The 11,860-nt window shown below is 34.5% G+C and overlaps 1 protein-coding gene and 2 pseudogenes across 1 annotated transcript; 2 read left to right on the top strand and 1 right to left on the bottom strand.

The window, feature by feature from the left end:
- The first annotated feature begins 7,183 nt into the window (after positions 1 to 7,183).
- On the top strand, positions 7,184 to 7,415 carry LOC139869644 (U2 spliceosomal RNA; annotated as a pseudogene).
- A 1,107-nt stretch (positions 7,416 to 8,522) lies between these two features.
- On the bottom strand, positions 8,523 to 9,614 carry LOC139867837 (F-box/LRR-repeat protein 25-like). Its single transcript, XM_071856187.1, has one exon. It carries the CDS (start codon positions 9,612 to 9,614, stop codon positions 8,523 to 8,525), a length of 1,092 nt encoding a protein of 363 aa, XP_071712288.1.
- Positions 9,615 to 11,394: 1,780 nt separating this feature from the next.
- Positions 11,395 to 11,547, top strand: LOC139869636 (U2 spliceosomal RNA; annotated as a pseudogene).
- Positions 11,548 to 11,860: the final 313 nt, after the last annotated feature.

Genomic DNA, 11,860 nt, shown 5'->3' on the forward strand with positions numbered 1-11,860 from the left:
TAAAACCAAAAGTTTAACGTAAAAGTATACAAAATTCAATCCAAAACCAATTTTGACCCAAAAATATACCAAGAACTCGTTTAAAACAATTGATTCAGCAAGCCAATGCTCTGATACCACTTTGTAGACCCTGGGAGAGGATCTTAGAATCAACCTAACACGATCTAGAGGCGGAATAACACTAGAACGAGCTTAAACGAATATCTATGAGTTTTCAGGTTCGTGCGAGTCAAACCAAGATTAGATCTTGATAAACACGAAGCCTAGACTGACATTCTGTGGTATTTGGACATGAAGATTGAGTGAAAAACCGGACATGGAACTGTTTGTTTGTGTGTGAAAAAGTGTGTTGAGTCATTAACCAAATTAGTGGAGATTAACTTGGCTTAAATATCCCAGATCGTATGTCGGTCGACAGTGGATGACAGTCGGTCGACTGACTATGTCAGTCGGTCGACTGTCGAGTAACATTACATATTACATTTAAACGTTTACAAATATAAAGTAACAAATCGACAATCAACGTTTAACAATATTACAGGTTACTGCATGATCGAATAAACATTAAAGTTCATGGAACTAGGGATTACAAAATATGCACTAACACTAATGTCAATCATATTAATGGTTTATCAATATAATACAAATTGGAATTTGTTACAAATACGATACCATTAATTCGGGTCCAAATCAATTGACTTCGTCATCAAGGCCATTTGATAATGATAGTGACATAATCATATTAAACTTACAAGAACCATACCAAATCGCTTAAGATGTCGAAAACAACATAATTCGGAATCACGGAAACAAAATTGCGTAATATTAAAAATTATCTATAAGCCCCACTAAAAAATACTTTACAGATATATGAAAAGCGTTAAATACCATATGCATAATAAAAAAAAAAAAAAAACAATAAGATAAACCCTAAATTGTTGTTGAAGATCAAATTCTTCACGTACCGTAATGCAACGAACGAATATCTGACTCAATAAATCTTCAAATGCTAATTTTGTTAGAGTTCGGATCTTCGTTATCAATCCGATCTTATGATTCGACTGCCGCCAATTAATTTCGAACAAGAGAATTTTTTTGATTTTACGATCGTATGAGAACAAAAGGTCCCGGGTGTAGTATTGTTTATATTCTCCGTTTATTTCATGTTGTTTTGACCTCTTAGAATGTAAGTGGGGTTTTAGGAGTCAAAAATTGTAAGGAGCACATGTGAAAAAATTTGGGCCTTGGCCCAAGGGCTAACCACTAGTTTTTAAATCTTGGGCAAAGAAGCACTTTCACAGTGTTGATGATCCTAAGGCACATTTTGATGCGTGATTAATAAATTAATAAAAGGGTCCGGATTAAAAATCTCGTCTTCATCAAATGGAATATAAGCTGGCTAGTGGCAACACAAGTTTTTACATAAATGATGACATAATATTTTTTATTATAATAGGAAAAAAACTAAAATGATGTGAGGAGACTTCGCATTGCGGCGAGAACATATTTGATAAATTTGATAGACTAAAAGAATAAAAAAATGAAACAAACTTTTTGTTGGAAGCTTCAACGAGCCCAACACACCCACTATAGAGGACCTAGGTTATACTCACTCACTAGACCAACACTTTGACGTTGGTTAGCCTTTAATTTTATGAATCCTTAGTGCACAATAATAGTGAGGCGACAGTGTCGACCATATATAATTCAGGCGGTATAACCGACCATATATCACTTAGGCGGCAGAGCCGACCATATAATAAGAACAACAAAAGTGCACTAAGAACTTAAACACAAAATTAAGGCTTGATCGGGAAACTTAACAAAAACACTTATATTAATACAAAATACAATTACAATATTACTTACTTACAAGTTTTTCTTCTCTACTCACACTCTTCTCACTTCTTACTTCTTCTCTACTTCTCAACTCACTCTTTTCACAACTTCCTCACAACTCTCACAACTTACTTCACTTACTCACACCTTACTCACAAATGAAATCAACACCCATATTTATACTACTCCATGGAAACTTCTACACACTAGATTTTTCCATGGATAAATATCTAGATATTTTTACCACATAAAAATATTTAGATTTTTTTCATTTTAACATCTAGATTTTTCTTCATATATATATATATATATATATATTAATATCTAGATATTTCTTTTACATTTTAATATCTAGATATTTATATACATTACTAATTCAATATTATCTAAATTTGCATTGTATTTTAACACTTTTTTTATGATAAGGTATCTTCTTATACATTTATTATATTTATGGGCTATGTGCTAAGATGAAAATTGAGATATATGTACTGGGCCACAGCCTGTCATATATGAGTACATATTAATATCAAACAATTCGGTATTGTAAGGTACAAAATCTCGATAAAAGGTAATTTCGATTTGATCATGTCGAAGCAACATAACTTAATGTAAGAAAAGCAGGACACAACTAATTAAACCAGAGGCCTAAGATGCATAAAAAGCATACCTCTCCCGGCCTTTTTGTTCACTTGATATTAATCTTATGGGTAAAGACCCATGACAATTGCTAACTATGGGTTCAAAAGTCTTTTCTTTGTGTTACATAAAAATAATTTAAAACAAAATATGCTACTTAGGTCATACAGTTGGCCTAGATAAGCTACCTTCTTATAAATGTTGACTCTTTAATTACGGGCTATATATGCGAGTGAATGAGTGATGTTAAAAACCGGGAAAATTATATGAAAATGATTGAACTTTTACAAAAATTTTATTGTATGCATCCAACTTTCAAATATCCTATTGTATGTATTAAACTTTGTATTTTGTACTATTATATGTAATCACTTACTTAGCCTTCCGGTTGTCGGTTGATTTACAGGGTTTTGTGCCATGTTGGATAATAATGTAATATAATTATTAATAAATATAATAGAAATAGAAATAGAAATAAGGCGCTACTGAAAGGTTTTTTCAAACTGCATTTCTCTCCCTTTCTTCTACAATAACCCTAACTCCATCACTTTGATTCTGGTGAAACAACTTCAAAATTGGGCATAAAATTATCTCGCATTTTGTATCATCGAAGTCTTCTAAGGTATGTATTCACTCGGTTTTAAGTTGTACTCTCAAAATAAAACTTGATTTGAACAATTAGGGTTTTTTTAACTGCTCGAAAATTCATTGCATGATGGTTGAAAGCCCAGAATCTGCACGTGGTTTTGATTTTGATGTATATTATAATGGTGCATTTAGATTCAATCCACTTAGGTATGAAAATGGCAGTGTGTTGTCCATGTTTCTTGGTAAAATTGAGTTTGATGAGCTATCAGAATATTTAGAAATGGAAACTTCATCATGGTGAGAGTTTAACTTCATAATTTGCAAATGCATCTTATACATTATATTTTTGTAGTGTTGGTTTGGAAGCTCATCATCAAGAAACATGAAAACTTTACATTTTCTTTGTTTATCATGTGAAAAAAATGAATTAGGAAAACACCAAAAATAAAAAAAAATAAAAAAAAATAGGGCAAAATTGACACGTACAACAGTTGCGCATCTAATGAATCGTGTTGCTGGGTTTGACTTGGTCCACGAAATACGTTCATATAATCGATGTCCACAATGACAGAATTCGATTCTGGGTTTTGATTCGTGGTGATGTTCCTGGAAGAGGATGAAAAAGAAGCAGCCATGGAGGTTTGATTGATTTAGGGGTAATTGGTTGATTTTGGGGAAATTGGTTGATTTGAGGGGAATCAGTTATATAATATAAGGTAAAAATAAATAAAATGTGACTTGTACACATCAGCAAATCAACGGGCAACCGGAAGTCCAATTAAGTGATTACATACAATAGTACAAAATACAAAGTTTAATACATACAATATGAGATTTGAAAGTTGGATGCATACAATAGAAATTTTGTGAAAGTTCAATATATTTTCATATACTTTTCCCTTTAAAACCAGTATCAGTAACCAAATGGGTGATCAAAAACACAGGAACACGATTATTTAAAAAGCACATAAAAAAGTGTTAGGAATTTTAGTGAGCCTGAACAAGAACTTGATAACCCCAAGTTATCAATCCCATGAACAATAAACAAATAATTCAAGTGAACAAAGAAAATAAATTGCAAGAACGTAAAAGAACACAAGAATATAATGTGGTTATATCCAATATTGCTATTGGTTTAATCCACGGCCAACCAAAGAGTATTCTTATTATTGAAATTTATAGGTACAATTTACAAGGTTACATATGGGATTATTTATAGGAGAATACTATAGCTTAGTGAGCAAGCCACATATTCTAGAACAACCCAATTCGTATACGAGTCCTAAAGTTTCTAAAACAATTCTTGTACGTGCAAAACGAAACATGTGTGTGAGTCCTAATTGATGTCACCAATGGTGACATTATGTCACCAAATGTGACTCTCATGTTTAACAGCTTTCAAATTGCATCGACTCAAGTTCTCACGTATTGGAACTAGATCTCACGTGTGACCAAACAATTTAATTGTTTCACTTTCTCACAAGTCACCATATGTGACTTCTTTTGTCCCACTTTATTGTTTAATTCTTCCTTCACACACTCCAACAATCTCTCACTTGAAGGAGTATTTAAACAAACCCATCTTTAACCTGACTTTATCACCATCAATATCATCCCACAATAACAACTTGACCCGCTAATTACACCTCCTTTTGATACCGCCGGATGAGACACCCGAATCACGCCGCACTTCATTCGATAACCTTCGAACAAGTGAAGTCTTTTGACATCAAAAAAATACCGCTGAGCTATAATACGATCTTTATGTTACTAGCTTGGGAAACAAGAACAACTCTTTGGCTATGGCACCTACCTCCTTAGTTTAGGAAATAACGGGTCGTTTGAGTCCGACCCGACCCAATCAACCCCATCGCCCAAGCGATCCACCCGTACAGAACTCCATCCACCCGATTTATCTTTCCAACAAAGAATAAACCCGCTGGTAGAACGAACATGTGGATAACACCATCAAGGCAGCCGTGTGAGAACGCAGTCACACCCTTGATCTTCCACAAAACCGTCTTTGCTTTCACCATTGGAACACCGACCACATACGTGCGCACGTCTTTTGACAAACCCAATTTTCCATCCCGAGCCAACTCCCACTGTACGGATGTATCTTTAACAGTGACTCTCATGAAAACCTCTTGTTCATCTTCCTCGGCCGATCGCAACAAAGTTGCCATTGGAGAAGATCTATCCGAAGTGACGAAAGCTCTAGTATACCCAATTCGACCCGAATTTCCACTAGCTTCAACTTCCTTTGAGCTCCCACTCAAACAAGACCTCTCAACAATACCAGAAAGTATTAGCACGCTAGGACTTTTAACACCCACAAAATCACCTAGCCATTCCTCCTTAGGAACTTCAACCATATACATGGTTCCCATTTTAAACCCGCGAGCGACTACATAATCTCCCTTAAACACTACCCACTTTTGATCTCCAAATAGGACATGACAATTATCGTCATCCAATTGCCCAACCGAGATCAACCGACTCTTGAGCTTTGGAACGAACCGTACATTCCTCAAGATCCAAGCATAATTCAAGTGTCTAACCACGAGATCACCAATACCCGCAATATCAAGTGTACTCTCATTCGCAACTCGAACCTTACCGAAGTATTCCTTGAAGTTCACCATCTCGTTCATGTATGGGGTAACATGATACGAGGCACCCGAATCTAAAACCCAAGATTCGAAAAGAACCTCTTTTTGGCACATCAACGCATCCTCGATCACCATAGTCGATACGCTCCCACCCGACTTTTGATTCGGGCACTTTGACTTATAGTGACCAACTTATTGACAATTCCAACACACCACGTTCTTGCTCCTTGATGGACTTCTTGACCTAGCTCTTCCCCGACTAACACTTAGAACCGAACCCGAACTCCCATTCGAATCTTTCCTACGAATACCTTCGCTAAGAATCAAATCCCGGATTCCTTCAAAAGTTAACTTAGTAGTTCCGAATGAACCACTAACCGCCGTCACCGTACCGGCCCAACTATCGGGTAACGAAGATAGCAAAAACAACGCTTGTAGCTCATCATCGAATTTAATATCAACCGATTTCAACCGGGTCAAAATTAAATTAAATTCGTTCACATGATCCGCCGCCGAAGAACTCTCCTTCATCCTAGCATTCACCAATTGCCTTATCAAGAAAACCTTGTTCAAAGTGGATGGCTTTTCATACATGTTAGATAAAGCCGCAAGCAATCCCTCCTTTGTGGTTTCACCCACGATGTTGTAAGCAATGTTCTTGGCCAGAGAAAGTCGAACAACTCCTAGGGCTTTAATGGGGAACGAACAAGATGTAGCGTTTTAGAGCGTGTGACATAGCCCCATAATAATTTTGTAAAAGTACCCAATTTTAAAAGATCAAATCAATATTATGAAAAATTGGTGAAATTGACACTAAATCTAACAAAATGTTTAACATATACCCTTAAATTTTTAGAAATGTAAATTTGTCCCTTTCAACGCACTACGTGGTACGTGTTACCAAGCAACCAAGCATCGCTGCTGATTTTACCAAGGTATGTTAAAAACGCGTTTCGCTATACGTTCTGGTTGACATTTCATAGCTGTTTTGCAGACGTTAGTTGTTTGTTTAAAAAGTGTCAAGTGTACGAAAGTCGGTGTTGCAGAACTCAGAATTAGTCGGTGAGTACCTGGTCAAGTCGGTCAAACTCTCAGCCAAAACTCGAAATTACTCAAAATCATGTTGGGATTCAAAACTTGATAGTATCAAAAAGAGAAATAGAGGGAAGAAAACAGGGTCTAAAAGTGGTACTAAAGGACTGTTTAAGCTTCAAATGTTAATTCATTAGTTTGTGGAACTGAAACACGATGACTACAATCAAAATTTGAAGTTAATGGATGGATACCAACACTTGAAGAAGAATCATGTAAAAGCAACTCATTACAGAATTCGCTTTTGCTTTTTTCTTTCTTTTATATTTTATAAAAATATAGATTGATCTTTTTGGACATGAAAGCTAAAGACTATTTAACTCTTCAGTGACCTTGCTTTTGATACTGAAAAAGAAACTAAGTAACAGGATACATGGATACATGTTATAAAAGACAGGCAGAAGATGAGAAGCATATCTTTCTCTGCCTTTTGGTTAACATTATTAAAGTGTATTATTTGTTCTTATTAGTTTAATATCTCATATGTGAACCATTGTTCACTATAATATCTAAACCCAAATTGACATAACCTTTTTTGACATCCTAAACCCAAATTGACCCTTTCATGGGGAAAGATCCGTCACAATGGCTTGCTATTGGGATCTTTTTGGTGTTTCACTACTATCTTGGCCTGGCTCACCCCAATAATTTTATGCTAATAACAGAAGTTGTAAACGCAAATAAGTGACATAACCTTTCTTGACTTTCTAAAGTCAAACCTTCAAAGTTAACTTCAGAATTAGCTTTGTAAATAACACCATGTATGCTGCACTTTTGAATGAAGGAACCCTTTGTAATGTAATGTAATATACTTGACATTAGACAACCATGAGACCATGACACAAAATAAAATATGACAACAAACTCACACCATCCATTTGAGTAAAAAAATACTCCTTATGATTCTAAAACCTGTAGCCAGTGACTAGTTAATAGTTAGACTAAGTAATTAATGAGTACTTACATAAAATAAATGAAACTTACAACTGATTGTCTTATTGTAGAACTTCGAGTACGTAGATGTTATGTTGAATTCAATAAGAAGAAAATTAGAAACTTAAAACAGTAGAGCAATAAACACATATATGTTAATCACAAAGCATACATACTCCCGATAACAAACTCACATTGACTCAAGTCTTATCAAATGAAACATTTCTCACGCAAATTATCAAGTCGCATGACATTAAATACGCCCCTAGCTAGTCGCTCAAATCCCCTTAAATATCTCTAGAAAATATGAAAAAAGTTACAAAGTAACTAGGTAAACTTGATAAATTATATGCCTAATAAGTAAGAAATCATATTGTATTAGTTTCAAACAATTTAACCAAAGATGAGTAGTTCTACCAGTTTGGTTTCAACTCAAGTAAATAATTGTAGCCGCCACCCGAAATGTAAGGACCAAAACTTGGCCAAGAAGAATTTTTTAGAACTTCCCATTTTTCATTACGAGGATTCTTGACCTCCATCATTTTTTGGTCAAACTTCTTCTTTGCCATTATTCGACTTATCACGAGTTTAAAGAATTTGCGAGAGAATTCCTTGACACTATCACCATGTATGGTTACGTATTTTGGACGGCAAATCGAGAGAAGTGCATCAATTACTATCTGGTGCCCTGGCAAGTGTTTACCAGCTAATGTATAAAAGAATAAATGTTGCACGTTCGTATATGGAATTGGGAACCTTATTTCAAGATCATTAACATCGATCAGCGGCGTCTCATTAATCCAATATCCTATTTTGATATCAAACTTGCTTGATAAATTGAGTGCCTCCCTCATCGATCATAAGGAAGAAAGAATGGTCAATAGGATCCCCTGTTTCTACTTCAATCTCGATATCTTCAAGTGCATTACTCGATGGAAATAAGAGACTAGGCATTATGTAGCCTTTGTAACAAAAATAAAGTAACTTTGGAGCAAAAACTTGTATGTCAATCCACCTTTTACCATTTTCCAGCGTCAGTCTTTTCAACGAAGTACTTGTAAAATCCAACCTTTTTAGAGTCCAATTCCGAATTACAAGGTCCAGAATCTCGAGAGAAGGTAATTTTGATTTGATCATGTCAAGAAATGGGACGTCTATGGTTACACCATGTAATGATAGTTTAGTCACACTCGTTAATGAAGCCATGTTTAAGGTCTTAATATGTTCAAACTCAACTAAGTAGGAAAACAAACAAAGATTAGGAACATCATCGATTTTCAAAACATCAAATGGTAATCTTGTCTCTAACTTGAGTTGTTGAAGATAACAAAGACTTCTAACCTTAATTTTCTTCAAGCCCTTGCAATATGAGAGGTTTATTCTCTCAAGTAAGGTACAAGTAGAGAATAAGGTATCAAGTACCTCTTCACTTATCTTCATCCGGAACAACTTGAGTACTCGTAGGGACACACAGTTGATCACATGAGGAGGTTTGGGACTTACTGAACTATTTTCAATAGACAGAGTATGAAGGTATTTCCCTGAGAATATCTCACCCGGAAGTATATAAAATTCACTACTCGTATTAATGGAAAGCTCCTTGAGACGGGCAGCTACAACAGTTCGAATCCATTCATAAGGAACAGAAACCGACTGCAGGTCGTCTAGTTTCAGATCAAAACTTTCGATTGGTATGTTGTCTTGGACGTACCTAGACATGGTGCGATACATAAACTTGATGTAATCTCTTTCTTTTTCTTCATCAAGAAACCATAAGGTTTGATCAAACCTGAGATGAGGGATGGTAGACCAAGAGTGTGACCAAGTCTTGGACAACACACACGTACGAGCCGCTTCTTCTACAGGTAACAACGTTTGTATACGCTGAATCAACTCCACCGGGACATCCATAGACAGAATTCTTTTTAGGGTTGCTAAACCTTTGATTGATTATAGGAATATAATATAATAAAAAAGTTTGATTGCGATTCTAATAGAGTAATAGTTTACATATACGCCTATTATATATTACTAAATCAAACTTGATAAATAAATAAATAACTTAATTATAAATGGAAACTAGATCAACCTAATAAAGATTACTATTGATCAAATATAATTTTTAAATAATCCCTAGAATATATAAATATTATCTCCAAAATACACCTCTAATATTTTAAAGTGTTACGGGGATATCAAAACTAGGATAAATAATGATCTAATCGTTTCATATTTAATTTAATTTCATATTTCAGATTTGGTTTTAGCTTAAAGAATTTTCAAAAGAGTCTTTAATTATCTTCAAAATTGTTATAATAAAATTAAAAAACGAATCACATCCTTTTTCCAAATAATTAAATTTAAAATGAATGAATACTTTTGATATCAAATTGATTTGATTGCTTGATTCATCGTACAACGTATAAAACAGTCTCAATTTCATGTCAACTTCCAACCTTAAGAAAACCATTTAAATTTTCACCTTTCCATATTTACATTTAATTTTATAGCTACTCAATACCTCTATTTATTTACTCTGTATTTTTTAACAGGGAGTTATTGACGGGGTGCAAACGCGTGAGAATACTTTTATTAACTGTAATTTTAAGTTCAAACAAGGTTATATAGAAAAAGATATAAACGAGAATCAAAACTGCTCATTTGTCTTCAATACATGAGCCGACGTGTAACGGTTTTATGAAAATAGTTTTAGCCTTATATTGTAGAACATGAAAAGAAGCATCCCGGGCCTGTTTATTTATGACTTAATGGGCTGAGTTGAGGAAAGTCCTTATTCGGTCATCCACAAACCTGTTTACTTTTGCCATAAATTAATGAAATTGATGACCAGATGAATTTATGGGCCACCAACAAAAGCTTACTTGTCTCCATATAGACAACTTTATTTCCAAGAGTGCCCTGTACCATTTATTCTTTCTCTTTTATCTTATTATTTCTTCATCTATTTTTTCTTTTTTGTTTCAACTTACAAATTCATCAAACTTTCGCAATCTGATTTGGAGAACGAAAAATGAAAGTAAAACCTTCATGAACGTGGTCACGTAACATACACGATTAACCATTTTATTTCTGAAAAACCTTCATGGAGAGGTCGAGCACGGAGAGGTCAGCTAATTACTAAAACTCCAACGATTTACATGTGGTCATGGGTTTTGATTCTTAATAGGATCTGCTAGTGATGGGTGAGGTTAATGAGTGAGATACCTAAATGGAATTGTGCATTTTTATATGAAATTTTGATAATAGTTTGAGATATGATTTGGGTTTTTAACTAAAATGAAGTTAATTGTGTTGTCGGTTATGTTCTTGGAAATTTGTGTCTGTATATTTTGTATTTAGAAATGTGTGTAGGTATATTTGCGTTTCAATAAATTTGAATAAAAAGAAAATGAATTTTGTTAACTTAGGGATAGAATAGTAATTTTTATCATTCAGACTTTTTATTCAGTACAAAAAGTAAACAATATAATTCATTCAGTGATTACTGCATATAGTCATTCTTACCCATACTGCCATCTATACCCATATAGAACTTAATCATAAAAAAAGTAAACAGCCCAGTAGCATGATATAACTTTTTGGTGTAAACAGAGTCCTAAGGTGTGTAAAAACAAACATTTCTATTAGTTAATATCTTACTTGTGAACCAAGCCCCTTATGGAGAAAAAGCATACCTTTCTCGGCCTTCTGGCTAAGATCAAGTGCAGTACCAGTTCTTATTTATTTTTTTATTTTGAGGAAAAGCCCACCACAATAGCTTGCTATTGGCGTCTTTGCAAGTCACCTTGGCGTTGCACTACTGCCGTGTTCTGGCTCACATTTCCAAAAAAGTTCATCTTCCGAAGCTGATTCTTCATTTTCCAGGTTGTTTCGAGATCTTTCTCGATTCATTTGAATTCAGAAAGATCATATCAAAACGGAATTAGAGACTTGCACAAACTTTGGTTGCTTATGTTCACAAGGAGTGGCAAAGTTTAAACGTTAAACGTAAAGACGAAACATACAAACAAACATCTGAAACTATTGGAGCATATACGGAAGTGTAAGAATCACAAGACATTGAAAGTGAAAAAGAAACCTTGGACAGATACAAAAGTTTGGTTGAAAATGCTTGATCAGAACAAAAAGAAAAGGTA

The sequence above is a fragment of the Rutidosis leptorrhynchoides genome, chromosome 9, assembly GCF_046630445.1.
Source record: "Rutidosis leptorrhynchoides isolate AG116_Rl617_1_P2 chromosome 9, CSIRO_AGI_Rlap_v1, whole genome shotgun sequence".
Classification (NCBI taxonomy): domain Eukaryota; kingdom Viridiplantae; phylum Streptophyta; class Magnoliopsida; order Asterales; family Asteraceae; genus Rutidosis; species Rutidosis leptorrhynchoides.

Bases quoted from the DNA above. Each gene is read 5' to 3' on its own strand.
- LOC139867837 (XM_071856187.1), bottom strand. From the start codon at position 9,614: ATGGATGTCCCGGTGGAGTTGATTCAGCGTATACAAACGTTGTTACCT.